Raw genomic sequence first — 25220 nt, 5'->3', positions numbered from 1 at the left:
GTCTTTAGACCAATATATGCAATTAGAGAGAAAAAAGGCAAAGCGGGAGAAAGATATATAATAATAGTAATACCATCTAAATGACTTAAAGACAGGACAAGCAGGTCATGTTTGCTTCCATTACATCGAGCTCTCAATAAAGAGTGAACGTGTCCAATGTTTTGAATGCCCTCTAAACTCAGAAAAAAAATTAGCCCGAAAAACAGAAAAGAAAGAAATGACTCAGAAAATCAGAAAAAAATTCATCCGAAAGACCAAGCATAACAATAAATTACTCTGGAAAACAGAAAAAAAATACTCAGAAAACAGAAATAATTATCTCGAAAAACAGACCAAAAAATAAATGACTCAAGTGAATGCAATACGCTTCCGTAGTTTTTCTATACCAAACATTGTAATGTTTTTTGGTGTAATGAATATTCCAGCCACTACCAGGAATAGTTGGCGATGTTATTAAAAAAACACAAAAATAAAACACAGTGTCATCCGTCAAAAAAGATTAAACTCTGCTTTTGCTGTAACACTCCCCACTCGACAATCACTTTCCTGGTAAATTATTTTATAACGTGAACTCAATAATTCTACCTGTTGATTGTCAAAACAGAGGATAGTTTCATTGTTGATAATGCTGTAAAATCCTGTCTCAGTAGTCCTGTTTACATTAAGGAAGTTCCGGGTAAAATTTAGGAGGCAGGAACTTTACAGGAACGTTCTCTCACTCGGTCCTCTCAGCTGTTGTGTCTACATAGCAGAGTAGGACCTTGATAGGACCCACTGGTCTCTGGAGGTGATGTAATCATTCTGCAACAGTTTCGATCATTGTGTAATCGTTGTGCACCAGGTCAACCTCAAGCCCCATCCAGGAATTATTCGGGGCTGCATGGAGTACATACCCTGAGGCAGGGACTTGTTATTCCCCAGTACAAGTTCTAGTAGATTGTCCTTCAGGTGTGGTTCCTGCTATGGAGACCCGCACCAACGGTCACAGTTCCGTAATAATACACCAAAGTTCCTGCAGTGGAACCGTCTCTATAGTCTCTGTCTGCTGTGTGTCTCAGGAACCTTTTCGGGATGTCTCAGAACCTTCTCTGAACTTCTGACCCAGTGCTACATTTGACTTGAACGTCCATCTGTTTAAGTCTTGACATTCACATTCACACTTGACAAGTCCACCCGCATGCACAATGCACTGTACCCTGATCATGTGAGTTCATTGGTGCCAATCTCTGCGGTAGGCCGCGGGGTGTCAGGTACAGCTGGGGTTTAGGGAGGGGCAGGGAATGGAAGGAGGGACGGCGGTAGGGAGGGAGTGAAGGGGAGTAACAAGTCTCTTAGAGGCTAAATTGATGGATGTCTGACTGCTAAGCTCCCACACTACAAAGGAGCCACTAAAGCTGCTGAGGACACTAACGAGCCAGTGACTAAAACCTGGCCTGGATCCACTGGACTGTACAAGTGGAAACAAGGCTACAGTCTGATTGGTTCACACTAGGACATCGAGAGGATTTACCTGTAGGGTTCCTAAAATAAGGCCTCCATACATTTAATTAGAGAAGAAGAATGTTTTAACATGAATACTTTTTTTGTGTGCGTGTTTTTGAAAATCTGTGAATACAGTCAAATCAGCAGTCCAGCAGTAACTTAATATTTTGATCATTTCAATTACTTACGTACTTACATAATTCTGAACTGCAGAACCAATTTTTAAAAAATACATTGAATTTATATTGTTATGAAAAGTTAAAGGACAGGGATAATCATTAAAACATTTCAGTGTGAGAATGGCACATTTGTATCTTATATTTATCTTTAGTTTGTCATTATCTTTATTACATCTTTCTAACTTCACTGTGTCTGTATCTTAATTGTTTAACTGTATTTATTCATGTTTTATTATATATTTTTTAATTTTTCCTAATATTTTCCTTTATTTATTTATTTTCTTTTCTTTTACCTAATGTTGTTTGTGTGATGTTGTGCTGCTGTTAATGTCTCTCAACACCATTGTATATGAGGATTCCTCCTCAATAGTCTAAAATAAAGGTTAATAATGATAATAATTGTTATTACATAATAATGAAATGTGTAATATATACCATATACCATACATACCCATATTTGCACAGGTTAAGTTAATTAAGTATTTTTCAAAAACTAATTCAGTCACTTCACTTGGTCCTTCAGGGTGGGTGGGGGTGGAGGCAGGGATGGGGGTGGGGGCGCATCAGTATTAGGTGTTAATCCAGCTCATGTTTTCTTGTCGTCTCTCGGCTCTCATGGCTGATTACACTCTGTGAGTCCAGAGCAGGGAGGGCTGTCTGTTTGAGTCCAGTGCTGCTCTCATTAGCAGCCAGGCATGTGCAGGGTGTAGCATGCCAGCCTCTAAACACAGGACCAGGACAACAGCAACACAGCCAGGAGCGCCTGCATCAGACAGCAGCATGTTAGCCCTTTAGGACTTCTTCACTTCTCTTTTTTTTCCTTTTCCATATTACCTAGTGGTTGACCCAGGTCAGTGGTTTTACCATGGAGCTGGGGAGAGTTCATATGAATCTAAAGACTCTGCTGCTGACCATGATGATGTTCAAATGGGGTGAGTAGAGAGACAGAGGCACTGTGAAGGTTTTTTTTTTTTGGATGATCATTTCTGTGTAATTGTACTTAAAGTGTTGAAGTAAAGGTCTGGGTGTAAATTCTAAAGGCGACTCATATGTGGCCACTTGTTGGTGTAATCCCTCTTCTGTGAAATCAACAGGTTACATGGAAATAGTTATTCCAAGGACATAAACATCCACAGACTTGCTTTTTAATTATAGGAACAAACAACTACAGTATGCTGTCTGACTAAAAAAATCAATATTACTGCTGGGATTTTTATTGGATAGTCTAGTCTTAGTCTAACAGTAATAACAACTAGTCTGAGGAATGTCATCAGTGCTCTCAGAGATGCTGCTCCATGAATGGTGCACAAGTGGGTTTAGGGAGGTGCTTAATGAGCTGTTTTGTGCATCCACTATATTAACAGACTCAAATAGACGGGGACAAGTTGGGGGTGCTTTGTCAATTTCCACAGAACAATGACCGGGGGGGGGGGGGGGGGGGGGGGGTGGCGGCTTACTTTTACTTACTTTTCACAATATCGGAAAAACTCAATTCATTAACATTAGTGGTTGATTTATGATTGGCTGGTTGATTGTAGAGGGTGGGGCTTCAAGCACAGAAATCCTATCCGTTATTTGTAGTTTTTGCAAGTTCTTTCTGTCAGATTTGACACATGACTGGTTCAGAATCAGAGGCAGCGCTCATCAGTCATGCATACTCAAACAGAGCAAACAGGAAAGAGAGCTACTGAGAGAAGCTCAACCATATCTGTCTGAATGGAGGTGCAGAATGAGGTCAAACACTGTCACTGGAAAGTTTATATATATCAATATATTTCATATACCGTTTTGAAGTAAAGATCCATGAAGTTGAAGAAGAGACTATGCAGCAGTTTAAAAATATAGATTTTATTTAGAAGTCAGCCAGAAGTTCTTGGTGTTACTTTGATGCAAACTGTCTGAACTGTATGAAAGCAGGAACTCTTTTAGTTTAATGTCATGTAAAGTACTGTACATCATGGAACTGTGAGAACAGATAACATGAAACATTTGTGCTGTTTTTCCACACATGATCCATGTTTAACATCAGTTTGATCGGTCCATACACAATATTTCTGTTGTTGTTTTTAAAATTTCTCAATTGTCACTTAAACTCTTATGACATTCTGCTATTATAAAGTACTCAAACTACTTGACTTGCATGTTGTGTTACTCAATTCCCCAAAACATACCTAGAACATACCAAAACCACAGCCCACTTGTAAAACACTGCTCCATAGTGACCAAAATCTACCCAGAGTACCTTCAAGTTTGATTCATGTGGGGCAGTGGTGGAAGAATGATTCAGATCTTTTACTAAAATAAAAGTGCCAATATAAAAATGTAAAAATACTCTATTACAAGTCCACGAAATAAAAAAAGAGTACTGCAGTATTATGAGTGATGTAGTATGCAGTATTACAGTAAAAGTACTGCAGTACCAATGTACCAACAAATTGTACTTAACTACAGTACTTGACTAAATGTACTCAGTTACTGTCCATGATTTTCCACCTTTACACATTCTATTAGATAGATAAGATTAACAAAAAAAACAGTCCCAGATATACACACACACACATTCTGTACCTACTGATGAACCAACTTTTTCAGTCCCAATATCAGTACCGATATCTAGGCTTCAGGTATTGGCTAATACTGAGTACCGATCCCAAACCAGTGTTTCACTGCCTCACTGTGTGAAGGAGACTGGCATCATTCTTTTATGAGTGATGCAACATCAAGCTTGACTTAAACATTGCTTCTTTTAACAAATAAATACATAGATATTAAAATAATGGTATTTGATAACAAATTGGTCCATTGTCACCAATGCCTGAGCCAGCCATTTGAGTCAGTATCAGACTGATATCCGCTATCAGTATTGGTGTCTGTGCAAGTCTAACGAACACTACCTGGGTCTATATTTTCCTGCAGATGTTGTGCAAACCACTGCACATGTTTCTGCTAAGTGAAGTGGCAGCAGGTCCTGTTTGCCTTGAATATGTGCTTTGTGAAATACGATTAGCAAATATATAATATAGCAATATGTTATGTACAAAGCAAAAAATCATGTGTCTGTGATGAGCTCCAATGACTAACTGTTCATGTTCATGTAAAGGAACTGGCTGACTCTTTTATTACAGCACTCTACACTTAATGTGTTTAAAGACACTTCAATAAACAAAAAATAGATTAGCTGCTAATCTGTCTCAGAGGGAGGTCAGCGACAATAGACAGTGAGATTATTGCAGATTAATGAATGATATCATTGAGAAGGGGAATGTGTGTGCTTGTGTGTGTGTGTACACTGGATGGTTGTGTTTGTGAGTCTGTTTCCTGTAACTGAGCTGTAGATCTGAGGAGAAGAGGCTTGTGTGTGTAAAGATAACATCTTTATTGGACAATTGATAATAGACAGGGAGACAGGCAACATGGCGTGCGTCTTAGTCTCTCAGATACGCGCCGCTCTGGCTGTGACTTTATTAATTGTGTCAGGTGAATGACACACCGGTCACTGTCTGACCTGCTTCCCCAGTGTCTCGTCTGACAGCTACAGGTGTCAATCAACCTTGTGTGTGTGTATTCTGTGGATTACATTGAATGATGGACAGGTTGTAATGTTGTGTATGTCTGGGTTCCTGTTCTAGTTTAAAATGTTGTAGTTTAAAATTTGATGCAAGAAATAAAAGAACAATAGCAGCAATCGACAGGTTATTTAATCCAACCTGCACCAGCACATAAACCCCTCTAAAACCACAATTCCTCACATTAAACTAATGAAACAAGAGAACACATATTAATCGGTGAGATTTAGAGGTGTTGCTAGTTGTATTTGTGAACTTTGGACAGTCAGGCCAAGTATGCTAAGCTAGGCTAACTACATCCTGACTCCAGACTTTTCTCACCTCACTCTCAGAAAGAAAGCAAATAAGTATATTTCTGAAAATGTTGTAATGTTTATCTTTATGTGCCCATATAGTGATTGCTACTAAGCTTTTTTTTGTAGAAATGTTGTAAATTCAAGGAATTATGTTATGTTATTTTCAAGTTGGAGATTAAATCTTGTTGGCCATGTTCACAATATTCCCTAAAGTTCCCCTCCACTCAAAAATATGTTGTTTTTCTTCTTCTTCCTTCAGTTGGATGTTGTTCTCTGTGCACAATTATGTATGTACAGAGTTTGTTTCACATCCATCTGCTGAAGGAGGAACGTTTCTCTATGCTCATTAAAAATCCCATTTTAACTTACAAGCATGATGTGTGACATCACAACTAGACCAGTCATGGTCCAGTATGTAACGTACACAAGAGTGATGTGGAAACTTGAAGCCTCCAGTGCACAAACACTGAGAATGTAGGGGTAGGAGTCCTCTTGTGCCCATCAGGAAAACTTCTGAATTAACTATATTTGCATATTCATAGATTCTTGAATTTTTAATTAGGGAAATTGAGAAGATGCCATTTTAAGGATTAAGGATTTTTAAAGTGGGAATTCTGTTCGGAAAACCTATATCAGACACATATTATTGTTCGAAGCACAGTATTTTTATGCATTCATACATGCTTTGAGTCAAATCAGTCAATTTATATGAACTTGGTTCTAAACACCATATCTGATAACCCTAACTTGACTAATTTGAAAGTTACTATTGATTTTATAATCTACACTCACCCCAGCATAGGTCATTTTGCATAAAGTTTTGTGAATCACCAGCATGGGTGAAATGCTGTAAAATGCTTAACTATCACTGTAGCACCACCTACGGTGTTATTCCACTATTACTAAATCCTGGGAATTCTGACAAGCATTCCGAGCGCCAACTTTGATGAGGTTCTTGGTAAGAAATAAGAGGTCAAAGTTACAGTAGAAGAAGGTAAAAAAGTATGTGAGAAATAATATGGTGAGAGCAGACACACGCTAGAGGTTGAAGCTTGAAGCTGTAATCTGTGCAGGTATCCTGCCACCCTGGAGATTAGAGGAGCAAGGGGATTGGCCCGAAGAGGCCCGAGGGATTACAACATGGAAAGGCTGTGGAGGTCAAGGAGGCCATCAAACCTGCTCGGGTGAAAGAGGGGGGAGGGAAAGTAGGATGAAGACTTTGGGGGTTGGATAAGTGAAATGGTGAAGAGAGAACGGGTGTGTACAGGTTACTATCACAGAAAAGGATGATTATTTTAGAATATATTGATTAAAGTACAAACTTAAAAAAAAAAAAAGTATTAGTGTGGATTTGGAACAATGGAACCTCATACCTTTATCAGTTGGAGGAGTGTGGAGTGGGGTTGAATAACAAAAATCACTTTGTTTCCCCTTATAGTGCCAGGGGTCTTAATTTACCTCAGCTGCAGAGGGCACTATCCCTTTATTGAAGGCAGACTTATATTAAAGAGAGGCTTTTAAACAGTCAACACACTCATTTAAAAGTAGATGATCAGCTTCTATTGAGCTTCATCAGTGTGAGTTAGTCATATCAAGTGATATCTGACACATTTACAGTCTTTTTACCATCAAATTCCCTCTTAGTGTTTCCTGTTGAGCTGTGGTGGAAGTATAGTAACAAAAAGAGGAACTTTGGTACTAAAAACACTTTAACATTGAAACATAGAAGATGAAGATTTGACTCATTTGGACAAGGACTGTGGTTCTCTACTCATGTTTGTCCCAAAAGCACTTAAGTTAAGTTTCTTATCAAGCAAGCAAAGGATCACCTCAGCACTCAGTTAACATGTTTATCCTGGTCTCCTTACATCAAGGCTACTTGAAACTAATCTTGAAGCCCCTGACAGCCACCTGGGACTCTTATTATCTACAGGTGGCTAAAACTCTCCTGTTCAAACACAGTTAGTGTCTACAGTTCAGAGGGACAATTGGAAATGACAACCCTCTGCTTCAAAAGGGCAGCGCCGGGCCACGGTTGTAAAGCTGAACTGTGTCTAGTTGGCAGGCCTGAGACTGGCTTCTGAAGAGCATATCAGTTATATCATAAGCCTGACTATTTTCAACCATTGCACACAAAATGATAAAACAAGTTATGGGGTTTGGAATTGATAAGACACTCTTGCTTCTAACAGATTTACAGTTCAGTGGTTAAATGTTGAACTTCTTTAACATGTGCCGCACTGCCACAGTCTATCCAATCATTCAGTCCAATCAGCTTTTATCATGACACTAAATCCATGGTCTCCATATGTGCAGAGAGCAAGAAGTACACTGATGGTTGATGTGCATGCTCATTCAATGTTGTAGTATGGTGGGAAACACTGATTTGAACTTTTCTTGTTATATAAATGATAAAAAAAAAACAACAGTCAACAGTGCAGAGACAGACAGGAGACAGAGAGGAAGGACAACAACTAAGGTCCAACCAGGGACACTGCAGTTACAGTCTACCAGGACGCCTTATATATTTAGTTAAAGAGCATAATGAGATTATTTCTTACTACAAACAGAATGTATTCTGAGGTGTCCAATTACTTGTGGTTAAGACACACCTCATTATAAGATTATACTTGCAATTTATCTTGGTAATAATATGGATATTTGTTTTTCTTACCCCTGCGCTGCATCAAACCTGATCTCATTTGACTCTCACAAATAAATAATGCCATGTAATTAGGTATTAAAGTATTATTTCTAACCACAGTCAGAATTATACATGGACTTAGTGGATTTAGTGGATGGAATCATAGTCAGTATGACTACTGCTGTAATTGGGATATCTGTCTGCATGCCATTGGGAAGGATTCCATGGTGGCTGTGACTGACTGAAGAAGGTTTCAGGATTCAAATACATACAACTGTTAGCTCTGGACAAGAATAGACTTGATCTTACTGCGATTGTACATACAGTATTTGAGTGTGGTTATACGGTAGTCTGCAGTTGTTAATAGACAGGTCACTGGTAATGGTATTACCTTTCACATTTTGTCTTGTTAAGACAGATTTAAGCACTGCACTCCTATAACACTGTTTGATTCAGGATGGACAGGTTTTAAGTTAAAGTATGAAATTATGCCTTTTTTTACTTCCTGCTTCTTCCTGATCAAAGCCCTGTGCTCACAGTGCAACTCAACTTAATTAATAGGTACTCAATTGCACAGATTCAAGATGTCTGGTAATTTCACTTCCTATATTGACATGTTGCCCCCCCCCCCCCCCCCACCCCCACACACACACACACACATGTGCTACACCTGAAAACATTACAGTTAACAGCCAGGGAATTCAATATGTTCAACATATGATGCATCCAGACAGTTTGTTCAGGCATGTCTGAGATTCTTAACATAGGAAATGAATGGCTGCCAGGAATCAATAGAACTTATCTGATCTCTCATCTCTCAGAGTGAACTGGATTTTGTCTTGCTCCAAGAACTACATGAGATCCCTGATCCCTAAGTGAGAATGAAAGGGTGGCTTGTCATCCTTCCACTGTAAAAGGATCAACTGTCTAGCAATTAAAGTAGCAAATGCTATTGTGTTTTGCTTATGTACGAGGTTTCCGGTTACACGTTTAAGCCCAATTAACTGTCATGAATGAATCTTTGGCACAAAATAACATCGAACTTCTTCTATACCTTATATAAGCTTGAACTTGTGAGAGTACAGGTTTGAAGTCATGTGTTTATATTAGTATTTTTAGTTATTATTATTATTAACAGTAGTAGTAGTGATAGTAGTAGTAGTAGTATCTCATGTTCTGAACTCCACTGCCACGGTAATGATGACACAGTGGTGTTAAACCTTGTGTTGACCTTTTCAATGGGTCAACAAAAATAAACTGTCAAAATATGGATGATATTCTGGTTTGACCTCTCTTTTACTCCTAGAAAAACTCAATGACGGCCAACTTTTGTAACAAATAATGAGAGTGACTATCTTTCGCACTAGTAGTTTATCTCATTAAGTATTCTCTGTTTTTCTGCCCCCCTTCCTCTTCTCCATAGCTTCCGTCACTGTTAATATCTTCCACTTCAGTGAGAATTTGGAAACAGAACACTGATCAAAGTGTTGGGGGCTGGGAGGCTGGGAGTGGTGGATGGGGAGTTGAGATTGGCCTAATAAAAGGAATGTGGACTGATTCCAAAGAGACCTCATGGCATTGGCTGATGAGGGGAGACAGCGTATGTATTGTAAATCCTCACAAAACTACCCCACCCCCTCTGACAGTGTTTCGGGTCCACTTTGACATACAGAATGGCCACACATGCTCAGAGAGTCGTTATTCATGGTGGACGATGCACAATACTCTCATTATCTGCACATTGAAACAACAAACACAATTATATCTTTTAAAGAAACAGCTTGCTGACCCAACATTCATTAACACTGGAGCTTGTGCCCAGTTCCAGTATAGTGGCCCCCTGAGTCTATGGAAGAACTGAGAGAAAATAGGCCCCTGGGAACAGACCAAGCAGTGACTGCCATGACTTGAGGCTGAAGTCAATACATAAGTATCTAAACGGGCAATACCAATGATGTCCACTAGATGTTCCAACTGACTCCCATTCAAAAAGCCTAAACTGACTAAATGAGTTAGTGTGCCTCTAAATCCAGGCCCTTTAAGAAGTGTGCTGGTGGTCATTTTGGAAATTATGGCTCCAAGATTTGAAGACTTGTAGTAGCTTTGATGTCTGCTAGGTGTTGATTGACAGCTGTGATTGACAGTTAGCTCACTTCCTGCTCTCCCTGAATCTGGAACTTGCACTGAGTTAGACTATTGTCGCAATATTTCACCAAATTTAATTTTACATAGTAACAATACCTGGACCATTATCATAACTGAGTTAAAATAGCTGTGACCTAAGATGTGATCAGCATTAGCTTGGGTCTGAGGAAAGTAAGTAAGTAGGTAAAACTTTATTTACATTGACATCAGCACACAAAGAATACAAGAATACATACACACATCACATACAAACACAGAAAGCATACAGCAACCAGTCATCACTCAGAGCACACACAATTGAAGTTAGCAAAAGTCATGGAAAGGCCAAACTAACAAAGTAGGTTTTCAAATGTTTAAAACAGTTAATAGACCCAGCTGATCTAATGAAAGGGGGTCGACTGTTCCAAAGTCTGGGTGCAAGGGCAGCAGAAGCACAGTTTCCTTGGGTCAGGCACGTGGTATTGCCAACAGGTTTTGGTTGGATGACCTAAGTGACGGCCTGATAGCGTAAGAGCTTAGTAGTTTGGAAATGTAGGTCGACACTAAACGGTGTTGGGCCTTAAAACAACACAAGATTAAAAGAATCGACCCTGAACTTCACTGGCAGCCAACGCAGTGAGGCTAAAAAAGGAGTGATGTCCATTGCCAGTTCTAGTTAATAGCCTAGCCGCCGAATTTTGTAAGAACTGAAGACGTGCCAGGGCAGCTTGACTAAGGCAGGTAAAAGGGGATTGCAGTAATCAAGGCGGGGGAAAAATTAGGACATTAATGAGTTCTAGGTCAGAGGCTGACAATAATGGTCTGGGAACACACTGCACTCCTGCCTGGCTCCAAATGGAAAAGATGGCGTTGACCTTAAGCTACAACTCTGGGCTTCAAACCCTCAAACCAATGGATGATGTCACACATTGCTACATTCATCTCTATCAGACTATGGCTCTGATACATACCTAACCCCCACCCCCTGCCTACACACAAATAAATGCATTGATATCATAATTTGTACTATACAAGTGTTGACCCTTTAATTTTTTCTTGGGGACCCTAATGTGTCCTGATCCCTAGGTCAGGAATCATTGCTCTACAACATGTATGAACTGATCTGAACTCACTATTTCCTCTGTTTTTCAGGAATCCTTTGCTCAGCCACATCAGACAAATGCTTGTCTGCACCCTGTCAGAACGGAGCTACCTGTGTGGACACCATGAATGACTACGCTTGCATATGTGCTAGAGACGGGGTCCGATACATGGGCAAAAACTGTGATGAGCTCTATGACGCCTGCTCATTTGCTCCATGTGAAGACTGCACCAGCATCCCTGGCACCACAGAATACCACTGCATCTGTCCGGATGGACTCATAGGAGATAACTGCACAGAGGAGGTGGACGAGTGTGAGAGCAACCCCTGCTCTGAGCCTCGTTCTCTGTGTGTAGACCAGCTGAATGGATACTACTGCAGGTGTCCGGTCGGGTACGGAGGAGAGGACTGCCAGACACACGTGACTGACTGCATTGATGAACCCTGCAGGAACCAGGGGACTTGTATATTGCAACCAGAGGGCTTTGAATGCCAGTGTGCACCAGGGTTCGAGGGGAACACCTGTGAGGAGGATGTGAATGAGTGTGCATCAATGCCCTGTCAGAACGGAGCCATCTGTATGGATGGAGTGGCAGAGTATCACTGCTTCTGTGTGCCTGGGTTTCAGGGCTACAACTGCGAGATTGACATCAACGAGTGTGCGTCACGACCCTGTGAGAACAACGCCACCTGCATCAATGAGAAGGACAGCTACCAGTGTGAGTGCCTGGTGGGCTTCGCAGGTACATCCAAAAGTCACACACACACACACACACGCACGCACGCACACACACACACACACACACACACACTTACCCACATGGATGTCTAGTGCATTTGCTTACTGCCAACAAATTAGATAGTACTTTCTGATATCCCTGCTGTAAATCTTCAAAACACACAGTATCAGCTGGTTACTGTAGAATTTAACAAACTACCCAAACAGGAGGAAATAATGCATTCGTCTGGGACTATTTTCAACTGTGGATGAATCCACATTGGTGCGTAGTAAGTATTTCTGGCCGCAGGACAGTGTGTGTAGGACTTGAGGAAATGTGTTCTCAGAATAAAATTAAACACTTTTGAGTAGGGATGTCCGATATTATCGACCCTCCGATATTAGCGGTATCGGGTTTTAACCGATGTTTGTTCTGTAGGCTTCAGCATTTCCGAGCCTGCTTGAACGCAGCATAGGACGTTTACCAGCGCGCGCTTGATGACGTATAACAACAACAACACGCTAGACTCGTGGGTGCTAGTGGCTAACGTGGCTGACAAGTTCATAGCGTCCACCGCCATGTACACAACACAAACCAGAAACGAGGTTTACCTCCTCGTTGTCATTTTCTCTGTTACGTTTTCGGCGAGTCGCCTCTGTGATGTCACCGCCAGAGTCCGGTGGGTCCTATCTGGGTCCTACTCTGCTGGAGAAACAACAGCTGAGAGGAGCAAGTGAGAGGACATTCCTGTAAAGGTCAATATAGTCAATTTGCAATTTGCAATAACTGCAAAGAAGCACAATAAATATGACAGTGCCATATTGGCACTTTTTCCATAGTCTTGGTGTAAAAAGCCTGCATAAATCGGGTGATATCGGTATCGGAAATTAAGAGTTGGACAATATCGGAATATCTGATATCTGCAGAAAAGTCAATATGGAGTATCCCTACTTTTGGGTTCTTTGAATCGTTAGAATTTCTGATGAAACCAGAGCAGAAAAATGGTCTAAAGTAATATTAGACTGATAACAAAAGCAGACCTGCAGTGCATTATTACCTAAAGGAGCAGGTTTTTCTTTCTCTAATCATTCCTCCTGTTCATACTGACCATTAGAAGATCCCTTCATAATGTACTAACTATGGAAGTGATGGAGGACTAAATCCACAGTCCTCCTTCTGTTTAACAATGGATTTAAAAGTTGATGTGAAGCTAATATGAAGCTTCAGCGTCCAAATGAGTCAATCCTTCATCTTCTATGTTTCAACGTTACAGTGTTTTTAGTACCAAAGTTGCTCTTTTTGTTACTATACTTCCACCACAGCTCAACAGGAAACACTAAGAGGGAATTTGATGGTAAAAAGACAGTAAATGTGTCAGATATCACTTGATATGACTAACTCACACTGATGAAGGTGAATAGAAGCTGATCATCTACTTTTAAATGAGTGTGTGAACACACTGTGGATTTAGTCCTCCATCACTTCCATTGAAAGCACATTTCAAGGAGATCTTTTAATAGTCAGTATGAACAGGAGGAATGATTACAGAGAGGAAAAGCTGTACAAAAACACAATCTACAGTGTTCTGGATACTGAGACAAACCAAAATTTGATAAGGCTTGGTAAAATAGAGTAATCAGCATTATTACAAAGATAGACTCTCGCTTCCTGACACTGTGAATGAATAAGTTTAATATTATGTCATCATTAATCATCATCTCAATCAACACAAGGAGTTTCTGCTCATTGACAGCATTCATTTGTTCCTCCAGAGCTTCTTCTGCACCGTTAAAACCAAAGTGTTATGTTTGTTCCTGATAAACTGAGCACGAGGAGTATTTTAAGTGCACAGTAAGATGTTTTCAGTCAGGCCTCTTATCTGCAGCTTAGATAAAGTCTCCGTGAAGGGTGAGAGAAAACACTCCCATCTAGCTTTTCTTACACTCCTTTCCTTCTGTGTCAGGCTATGTGAGCATGGCTACATTCCACTGTCACTCTATCAGTTTGTTTAGGGAATGGAAAGACAGGCTTTTATCAGCAGTGATTTTATCAGCAGACCAGAATAGATGCACTGTGATAGAAAGGGTAGTTGAGTGTGGTTCATGTATTGATTTGACAAAAATGTGACTGATCATTTCACTATAAACAAATATTGTTTCAAATTGACAGTAAATCCATCCTGACTTTCCTCTTCTAAACCAGGAGTCAACTGTGAAATTGAAGTAGACGAGTGTGAGTCGGGACCCTGCCGAAACGGAGCCACCTGCCAAGACCTCATCGGCATGTACGCCTGTGAATGTCTGCCCGGGTTTGACGGCATCGATTGCGAAATTGACGTTGATGAGTGCGCCAGTGATCCCTGTCAAAATGAAGGTGTCTGTCATGATATGGTGAACAGGTAAGGCACATCCTTAAAGTCTGCCTTCACTCAAAAATGTGTGTTTATTTAATATTTATTTGTGTATGACAAAAGAAAAGTAAAATAAAAGATGAAGTTTAATAAAAGCTGGATTAAAACTAGGTTAAAAAATGTATATTGAAAGACAAAAAAACAGACTAATAAAGTTAATAAGGTAAGAGAATGATAATGAAATAGTGTAAAATAAAGCACACAAAATAAAAAAAGATAACAATTTAAAACATCAAAACAAATACAATGTAATAGCATAAAAAGACTATAAAACTATTTAGTTCTTAATCAAAAGACAGGCTTCCTTTTAAAAATGTCCACACTTCCAGCTTTTCTCCCGTCCCTTGATGGGCTTTTAAAATACATAACACTCAACCATAAAACACATTTACAACTGCACAAGACTCAAATACATATACACACACATTTACACGAGTTTCATAGAAAAAACAAGCCAGGATCATGTCCACATGACTGATCCCTCTTTAAAAACGGTTTCAGTTTGAGTTTAAAGTGTCCGCAGTAATGATGAGTTCTGTGGGTGCCAGTTCCCCATGTTGATCTCCCTAACAGAAAAATCAGGATTTACTAAAGAGCTGCTGACACACTCAATACACACACATCAGGTCACCTCAGGTCACTAAGAATAGGAGGAATATGGCTATTTAGGCATTTATAGGTGAGATTAAGGTTAGCATATGTCATAAAATTATCAAAACTTAACAGATTTAGGTTTTTTTAAGAACATGGCAGTGCTGTGATATTATTGGTTTCCTTTCCAGAATAGGAATTAATTGATTATATAAACTATCAAAAGAGGCTTGATTGTTGTAGATGCTGCTTGTGGCCAGGAATTAACACAATAACTTAAATGTGAAAAAATCATGGAGTGCATCAAACTATTTGCAGCATGATAAAGTAAACAGACTGAGCTTTTTCAGCATTGCCCAGAATTTAAATATGCTTCTCACATTTTAGGTGTGAATATAACATTGTGATTCCTTACAGTCATCTTAAACACACTGGAGGAGAAAAATGACTTTTTGAATGGAATCTCACGCAGCAGGAAGCCTTTAGGAGTCATCTAGGAGTTATTAGTAGTACTTCATTTTAAGCCATGTCTGCATCAGCTGGTGCTGCCGTGAAAATAACCATAATTCTGATTGTGTGTTACAGCTATGAATGTGACTGCAATGACACAGGATTCGAGGGTGAGCACTGTGAAGTGGACATACCTGAGTGTGCCTCAGATCCCTGTCAACATGGCGCCACATGTACAGAGGAAGTCAAAGGATACACCTGCTTGTGCTGGCCAGGTACTGGAAAAACACACTGCATACCAAACATTTCTGTTCCAACAGAAGAACAAACAGGAGTTGTGAGCTGAGCCGACTGGTCCACTGTCTTAATGCTTCTGAGCTCAGGTTCTCACACAAGCATGGGCAGCATGTAAGACTCCCACCTCTGCTCACAGACAAGAAATCCACTGATCTGCATAACCACAAAAAAAGAAACATGTTAATATGTATGTTAATATAAAGTGCAAAATGTGTATACTTAAATGCATACTTTTTATTGCTTATTTACAGCAATATGCTATCAATAACAAAAATGACAGAGTCTACACCCATTCGTGTTAGCATGCCAACATTTGCTTATTAGGATCGGTAATGTTGTTCACATTGTTGGTATTCAGTCATAAAACAAAGTATTGGTCAGTACAACATGATATATTTTAAAAGACAGAGGATCACCAAAGTCAGTAGAGTTCATCCTCTGAGGAGCATGAATTTCTGTACAAAATGTAATAGCAATCCATCCAGTAGTAGCTAGTTATTTCAGTCTGGAGCAAAGTGAGAAAGGCTGACAGACAGACTCCAGAGTTATGATGATAACGTAGCTAAAGGACAACTGTAGAAAAATGCTCTACTACAGTACAAGTAGATAACTTTCTTATCTTCAGAATAAGGAGATACGAGATAGTATGCATCCTCTAATATGAGTGTATACGGGGGTGATATAATGCTTGAAAGGTTCTGCTCAGTAAAGAAGTGCTAATCCATCATCAGTTTGGTAAGTAATGGGCAGCAGGTTGTAGCCTGACCTGAATGAAACAGGAAGGACAGAACTGATTACATTTGTTCAAATCTGCACTTAGAACTAGTTGAGAACTAGAAGACACACTAGAAATGCTGCTGGGCCTTTGTGGTAATCATATACAGGTGCTCTTTGGATACTTCAGGTACACTGTGTTTCTTAAGTCTTGTGAAGGGCTCAGTGCATTCACTAAATGAGAACAAATTGAGGTTTTGTAGATGCTGCATTGAGGAATTGTCTGAGATAATCGTTTAAAGGTTTCAGTTTTGTTCTTTTAGATGGATGAAGTTCTCTGAAAGCCAGTAAAGTAAACAACAAATCAGAACAAAACGACAAAGCTTTTGTTGTTTGTGGCAGCTGAATGTGACTGACGTGATTCATCTGCCATAAGTAACAAGGAGGTCAAACACATCTGGATTATTTTGCTTCTTAGTTTATTGTTAATGTGTCCCAACATGCAACATGTGGAACACTTAATGAAACTACATTTTTATTGTTCCCTCTAGGTTATGAAGGACCAAACTGTGAAATTGACATCGATGAGTGTGCCGAGCATCCCTGTGAGAATGACGGGGAATGTTTTGAACGTTCGGATCCATCTCACTGGGAACTGGAGTGGGAGCTCAGCTTTGCAGATGCAGCTGGATATATTTGCCAGTGTCAGCCAGGGTTTGCAGGTCAGTTAAATGAAAGAAACCTATCTAACATTCTCAGCTCTCACACTTCTTCTGACAATAAATCTCTTTCACGTTACAGGAGAGAACTGCTCTGTCAACATTGATGAGTGTGAATCTGAACCGTGCCAGAATGGAGGAGCTTGTGTGGATCAAATCAATGGATACATCTGTACATGCGCTGTTGGATTTTTAGGTGAGTCTTGCAACTTGTATTGTAATACACAGACAGAATCCTGTATAGGCTAAATACCCTTTAAATCAGTGTCAGAACTTAAAAGAACATTTTCAAATGTCTGCATCATCATCATCATCATCACAATGACCAAGGCTCAACCATTTTTACAAATGCTGAAACAGGCACAGAAATTAAACATAAGTCAATTAAAATTGCTTACAGTTATTTTAGTTATAATGGATTATCAGTAATGAGCCAACTATGACAAACTTTACACAAATCCAACTGATCAACTGGTGGGAAAACTCATGATTGTTTGAACAATGAAAATTGTTAAATCCAAGAGAACTTTTAAATCCTAGTGGAGATTTTAAAGGAGCCAGGGATCAAAGCACAATTACTGGATGACCCTAAAATCTCTCCTAAGTCTCCTAAGACCCAAGTGGTCAAGCACTTTCAAAGACTCTGCACATACTGCAATACAATGTCCCCAGTTTAAGTCTAGCCAGAGGCCTTTGTGGGATGTAATCTCCTTTCTCTCCTTCCTCACATCTTTATTGTCTACAGTCTAATAAAGGCAAAAGTGCCCAAAACTATTAATAAACAAAAAAAACTTTTTTTTATCCACGTTATAAAATTAAACAATATATTTGTGAGGTGTGTTAATAGATGTTCAAGTATTGAGAACAGGGCTGCAACTTACTATTATTTTCACTGTAGATTCATCTGTCAATTATTTTCTCGATTAATTTATTAGTTTGGTTGATAAAAAGTTCACCAAAAAAAAATCACCATTTCCCTAAACCTTACCTCAGCCTCAAATGTTTTCTTTGGTCCTGACCAACAGTCCACAACCCAAAGATTTTCAGTTTACTGACTTAGAAAAGAAACCAGAAAATAATCATACTTGATAAACTAACCCTAACCCTAACCCTAATAGTCCAAATATATACTACACACTTAACAATAAAAATAGAGGTGTGAAAATACATTTGTTCACAATCTTCCCTCTTTCTCTTCCAGTACAGCTCTGGTGCCCTCTAGTAGTCAACCTCCTTCATACATTATCTAACCATCTCTGTTGTGTTCCTCAGGTGACCACTGTGAAGTGAACATTGATGAATGTGAGAGCCAGCCCTGTCAGAACGGTGGCTGGTGTGAAGACGGCAGAGCGTCCTACACCTGCCACTGTCCTGATGCAGAGCCAGGTCAACTTCCTTGGGGAGGCAATCAATGTGAGGTGAAGCTCTATGGCTGTGTGGACCATGAATGCCAGAATGGAGCCACATGCCACCCATGGCTGGAGGGTGAAGAACATGGCCACACATGCTTGTGCCCTCATGGCTTCTATGATGAGCACTGCTCGACGCGTACAACGTTCTCTTTCTCCACTCCAGGATTCATTCACATTGTGGTTTCTGTAGAAGAGAGGACACGAAGGGAGGTTGAGCACAGTGTTCATAGTGGTTACGGGGTGCAGCTACGCTTCCGGACAACCATACCCAATATGTTGCTCTGCTACAGAGGTGACTTGGACAACCACCTCCTTCTGGAGATTGTGAATGGTGGTCTTCACGCTAAAGCCTTTTCTGAAGAGTCTGAACTGGATGTAATGTTTTCCGGCTTGGTGAGTGATGGAGACTGGCGGGATGCTCATGTGTTTGTGGATGATGAAGGACTAGTTCTGATTCTGAAAGGCCCCGGCTGTGACAGGGACGGATGCAGAGTTATAGATGGTGGTGCTGATGAACCACCTTTCCAAGCATCTGAAGCCTTCACTCAAATTTATGTAGGTGGAGCACCAGAGGACCTTTTAGGGGACACTGTAAGTGGTGTGAACTTCATTGGGTGCATGGAAGACCTAATGATAGACTCTAAGCCTGTCCTTCCCCAAACATTTCCAGAAGACCAAGGCCATGAACTGGGATGTAGTAAGACTGAATGGTGTCAGCCTGAACCCTGCTTTGGACAAGGACGCTGTGTGGACCTGTGGACCAGCTACCACTGTGACTGCTATCGTCCCTTTCATGGTGAAAGCTGCTCTGAAGGTAAGCACTTAAACCAATAGCCAGTTTTTTTTATAACAGATCTTTTCAAACCAGTCTTCATGTGTCATATGTTGTTGCACTGCTACCAGTGTAATAATAAGGAAACACAAATGTAATTAGTTGATGTTTTTGACTTGACTTTAACTGTTACCAGTGATGGAAAGTAATTAAAGTACATTTAAGTACCATACTTAAGTAGGATTTTAAGGTACATGTAGTTTTCTTGAATATTTCCATTTCCAGTTTATTCGACTTTTCAGATTTCAGATTCAGATAAATTAAGATTTTATATCACAACAACTTTTTGGTGTATGACCCCTTACCAAAATTCTAGTTGGGGCCCTCTTTCAGATGTCTTTGAGTTGTTGGCAGTTCCACTAAAGAGACATGTCCCCTCTAAACTTCTCACATGGTTTCATTAAATAATTGAGTCCCAGAGGAGTACAACTGTCCAATTTGTCAGAAAGATGGCTGATCAAATGTTTGTTTCAGAACAGTTTTTTGTTCTTCTCCCATTAATCATCTCACAACCCCTGATAATTATTTTGTGGACCCAGTCCCTAGGTTGGGGACCTCTGGACTAAATGAGTATAACACTGATGTCCAGTATAGCTAAATGTATACTGTAAATTAGTCAATTTACCTGGCTGGCTCCACCTTGAGCAGCTACAATAGTAAAATTCTGCTCACACACTGATGCATCAATGACACAGTTGTGTAATTATCTAATAATATCAGTCGTGTAGGACATTTTTCTACAGAACAAGTACTTTAACTTTTGATATTTTAAGTATATTTTACTGGTAATACTTTGCACATACTAATGTTATGTGCAGAGCCAAACCAACAGTTAACTCATCCTACTTACAAATATTGTGTGTGTATCCAAAGTCTGATATCTTATTCCTCTGTGCCGTAGGTCTCCGTTGTTGTCCAAAAACTATTTAAAACACATCAATCAGCCACACAGCTGCACTGGATGACATTTTACTTCACCATGGAGGTTTAGAAAGAACTCCAAAGACTAATAAAGGCAATAAAATTGTACCTCTCCAGAGAGAAGTTTCAGGAATGCAGTTCCATTTACAGAGCTTCACTAGCTTGTTGTGTTACAAATCACAACCTTTAGTACTTTTAAATATCAGAGTACTTATCCCAAACACTAACTTTACTTTACTTGACTTTACTTTAATAATTGATTACTTTGGTAAATATCCTACTTTTTATTATTTGACAATGCATGTATGGCTAAAAAGGTATGGCACATTATGAGCAATGACAAAAACATAAGTAAGACACAATTACAATAGCTGCACCACTAATTGACAAGTGTCTATTACTGCCAACATAGTTACATCGACATAAAACACATCACATCATATAAAATCATACTTACAATAAATATCAACGTCCTATTGTTAAACATTCTAACGCAACAGTATTTGTCAATTGATTTATCCAAACTTCTGATTCCTCCCTGACAGAGTTCCCTTCCTGGACATACAGCCATGAAGCCCAAACCAGTTTCAGTGTCTATGATGTTGGTAAGAGCCACGGGAGCAACTTCAACGTGTCCTTCTTCCTGAGGTCACTAAAGCCGGACGGACTGCTGTTTCAGCTTAGAAGACCCACAGAGGAAGAGGAGGGAGAGGTCTACTTCTCAGTCTACCTAGGCATGGGGAGAGTTTTTGTCAACTCTCTGATTAACAGTGCCCCACTCTCTGCTCCAATATTTGTGACCACTGGCGAGAAGCATCTTCTACAAGTGGAAGTCCAACATAGAACGGTGATCTTTGAGCATGCAGGCCTTCGCTACGGAATAGGGGAGATCCCTGAAGTGAATGTGAACAGTGGGGATCAGGCATATGTAGGAGGTCTTCCAGCAGGCTGGGACTCTGATGCATGGGGGGGGCATTACAAAGGTTGCCTCCAGGACCTTCGTATAGACTTAGTTCATCTGGACGTGGACGCCTGGAACAGCTCAGAAGAGGAGGAGGTGTATTTACCAAGTGATGCTGAAAATGTTACGACGGGCTGCATCAGTGACGACACTTGCAAGGTGGGAAATGATTCCTTAAAAGTATTCCTTTAAACTATCTTCCTTATACTATGTTCACACTGTACAGACCACACCAGCCCCTTAGTTGTGATTCCAGGTCAGATATAGTAACCTAGAAGGAGGCAGTCCTCAAAATGGGACACACATATTGACCCTTGACTAGTTTGAATACCTATCATATCCTACCATATCAAGGTTTACACTTTTGAAACTGTTCTGGAGATTATTTGCTGTCTGTATTGAATAAAACCTTAATCCTTGCCTCTGCAGGAGGAGCCTTGTCAAAACGGAGGAGAATGCACCATCACGTTCAACGATTTTACGTGTTCCTGTTCAGAGGATTACACCGGAAAGACCTGTGAAACACGTGTGTGGTGTGTTAGTGATCCTTGTGTCAATGGCGGCCATTGTGTGGACCTCCCTGATGGATATGAATGTAAGACCACCATACATTTATAACTCTTGTTGGTGAGAAGTTAGTCACAGGATATGTGAAAACCTGACCTATGTTAGCAGCAAGCAAATAATAAATATTATCAGCAACAGTGTGACATTTTGGGACATACTTTACACTTTAGTATACCTTAGGGTTGAAAGTTTTCCTATGATTTTAAAATATTCAGTATCATTTATTCCTGGGAAAACTGGAATTTACTCATCTACATCTTGATTATGTGGTCTTAAAGCACATTACCTCTGACATGGAAACACTACAAGGCCAATCATCAGTTCTTCTCACCAGTTTTAATATGTCACAGTGGTTATTTGGGATTGTATGACCATCTTTGCACTGGGGTTATTAATGCCTGCAATGACAGGTATATAAATTCTATTGCACACAGCTGTTTCAGGGTTTCAATGGTTTGAGGAACGGGTGCATTGTTCTTAAATGTTTAGTAATGCTAGGGTGGTCTTCTGCACAGGTTTTTGTTTAAAAAGCAATTGGAAGAAACCAATGTAGCTTGGCATCAACAAACTTTGGAGGAAGCACCTTTGTTTCAGTACAGTAATACAGCTGCACACAGATATTATTTGTAGTGACACAGCAATATCTGACCAAATGAGTCCAAATCAGTGAGGTTTACAGATTTGGTATCAGATTGATACTGAGCATTGGTATTGGAATGGTTACTGAGGGGAAACAATGCATCCCTAGTTAAATAGTTATTGGTTCCACAACAAAGAAATTAAATTTTTCAGCCTGATCCCTTAATGAATGAAACAAAAATAATAATTGATAATCATTTCTATATGTTGACCCTCAGGTGTGTACAATGCCACTTTTGAGAACAACCCTGTGCAGTTCAGTGCTGGAGGCTCCCTGGCTGAACCCGTCTCAACCATATACATGGAGCTGCGGACCCGTTCAGAGAACGCTGTTCTCCTGAGGGCCTCCTGGGGTTCTGACCTGTTGATGGTAGGCCTGCTGGACTCTTCGGTCCGGGTGGAGATCCACATCGGCAACAGTGTGGAGACACTGACCTTTACAGGAGTACGTCGAGTGGCTGATGGGAGCTGGCACCGTGTGAACATCTCAATGGCTGAGAAAGAACGCAAAACCTCTCCCTGGATCATCACTGTGGATGGAATCATGGATGCCAGCAGCCTGCTGGAGCACACGGGGAGTCTTCACTTCCTTAATGAGAAGGACGCCACCTTGGCCATTGCGGAGAGCTTCACTGGTTGCTTGGGTGCAGTGAGGGTCGGAGGAGTCTACCTTCCTTTTATGGATGATTATAAGGCCCCACAACCATCTCAGTTCCATTTAATTGGAAAACCAAAGATTCATTTGGGTTGTAGCAGCGCCCCTGTTTGTGCTTCAGGTCCTTGTCTAAATGGAGCAACATGTGAAGATCTCTTTAATAAATTTGGCTGTTTGTGTGACTTAGGTTGGGAGGGAGAACAGTGTGAGGTAGACACTGATGACTGTGCATCTCACCCTTGTAGTCATGGAAACTGTAAGGACTACTTAGCTGGTTTTGAGTGCCAGTGCCAGCCTGGGTATGAAGGCACAATGTGTGATGAGGATGTAGATGAGTGTGAGCATCATGACTGTAAACATGGAGGCACCTGTCACGATGGACCCAACATGTACACCTGTACATGCCCTGAGGACTACAGTGGTCCACTGTGCCAGTAAGTATTCAGTCATCAATCTGTGTACGGCTTTGAACACACAGTGATATATGGAGCTCTGACATACAACAAAGAGTTCTTGCAAGATCGTATTAAAGCAAATTGTATTACTTATTTCAAACAGGTGGGACTATCCACCAATGGAGTGCGGTAAAGACGTCCAGTGTGGAAATGATGGTGTTTGCAATGATGGGCCATGGGGAGCTAACTGCACATGTATGCCAGGTTTTACAGGCAGCAGGTAGGCTCACATTTAATAGACTTGACTCTTTTTGTGTTTACTCGAAAACTTCTACCAAAAATGATCATTTATTCCAAATGCATTTTTTGATTGTTCAATACAGTCATCCCTTAGAACATCAACAAATTCAAATGTCTTTGGATGAGTTGATTTTGGTATAAGCTACATCATGCAGATGTTAAAGGGTTTTCACAACTGTTTCTGAGATGTCTGAATCTGCCCCAACAAAATGTAGATGAATGGAATTTAGTTTGTTTTGCTTTGTCAAAACATTGAATCATTAAAAAAAAATCTAAAATTAACTATTTTAAGAGAGTATATTACAACATCAACCTTCTAGAGGGACAGGATACAGCAGGATGGTGAAAGAATTGGGTTCACACCTCAAAGTGTGCAGGAGCCCAGCAGAGGACGCTCATGTTATAAAACACATAAAACACACCAGTCCCAAGTGTCTGGAGAAATAAAACCAAAACTATCTGCAATGAAAATGTGTTTTTAGTAAAGTCTAAAGAATTTCTGAGTAGCAAACACCTACTTGTCAGATACAGCAGATATCTTTAGAAGACAGTTCATATTGTTACATTTCCTTCTACACTCTTTCTTAGATTCAATGTATGAATTGTGCTATAGGAACAAACTTATGTCCTTTCAAAATGTGACTTCATGTATTTTCTGTCTTCCAGATGTGAAATGGAGATCAATGAGTGTTTATCTAATCCCTGTCGGAATGGTGGTTCCTGTTTGGATCGTTTTAACATGTTTGTGTGTGAATGCCCACCTGGCTACAGCGGTCCAACCTGTGACACTAATGTATGTTGGTTACATTGTTCTTCTTATATTATATTGTTCATTAATCATTCAGAAAATACTATAAAACTTGTTCTTACTGTTTTTTAATGACATTGAAATAGCTCAGAATCTAATTATATAGCATTTTCCCTCTATGTGATTTCAGTTAGCTGCAAATAAATTCAAATCATACAAAAACAAGAACAAGTATCTTCACTAAAGCACAATCTCTGTCCTGTGTGTGTTTGCAGAAGCAGTTCCATAAACAGGCGGTTCCCTGGCTGGTGGTAGCCGTCCCTCTGCTGTGCCTCTGCGTGCTCATCCTGACCATTGGCTTTACTTTCATGGTGCTAACAGCGAGGAAGAAGCGTCAGTCAGAGGGAGCGTACAGCCCCAGTTCTCAGGAGCTGGCTGGAGCTCGTCTGGAGATGGACAGCATGCTCAAAGTTCCACCAGAGGAAAGACTCATCTGA

The 25220-nt window shown here is 40.2% G+C and overlaps 1 protein-coding gene across 1 annotated transcript; it reads left to right on the top strand.

The window, feature by feature from the left end:
- The first annotated feature begins 2526 nt into the window (after positions 1–2526).
- Positions 2527–25220, top strand: crb2a (crumbs cell polarity complex component 2a). The gene is made up of 13 exons (XM_053339345.1): positions 2527–2593; positions 11444–12136; positions 14315–14510; positions 15699–15838; positions 17126–17296; positions 17376–17489; positions 18566–19519; positions 21004–21578; positions 21849–22014; positions 22844–23714; positions 23839–23955; positions 24642–24768; positions 24999–25220. The coding sequence occupies exons 1-13, from the start codon at positions 2527–2529 to the stop codon at positions 25218–25220; spliced, it is 4413 nt and encodes a 1470-aa protein (XP_053195320.1).

The sequence above is a fragment of the Scomber japonicus genome, chromosome 19, assembly GCF_027409825.1.
Source record: "Scomber japonicus isolate fScoJap1 chromosome 19, fScoJap1.pri, whole genome shotgun sequence".
Classification (NCBI taxonomy): Eukaryota; Metazoa; Chordata; class Actinopteri; order Scombriformes; family Scombridae; genus Scomber; species Scomber japonicus.
The sequence above is the reverse complement of the archived record's forward strand: the minus strand, read 5'-3'. Positions and strand labels throughout refer to the sequence as shown.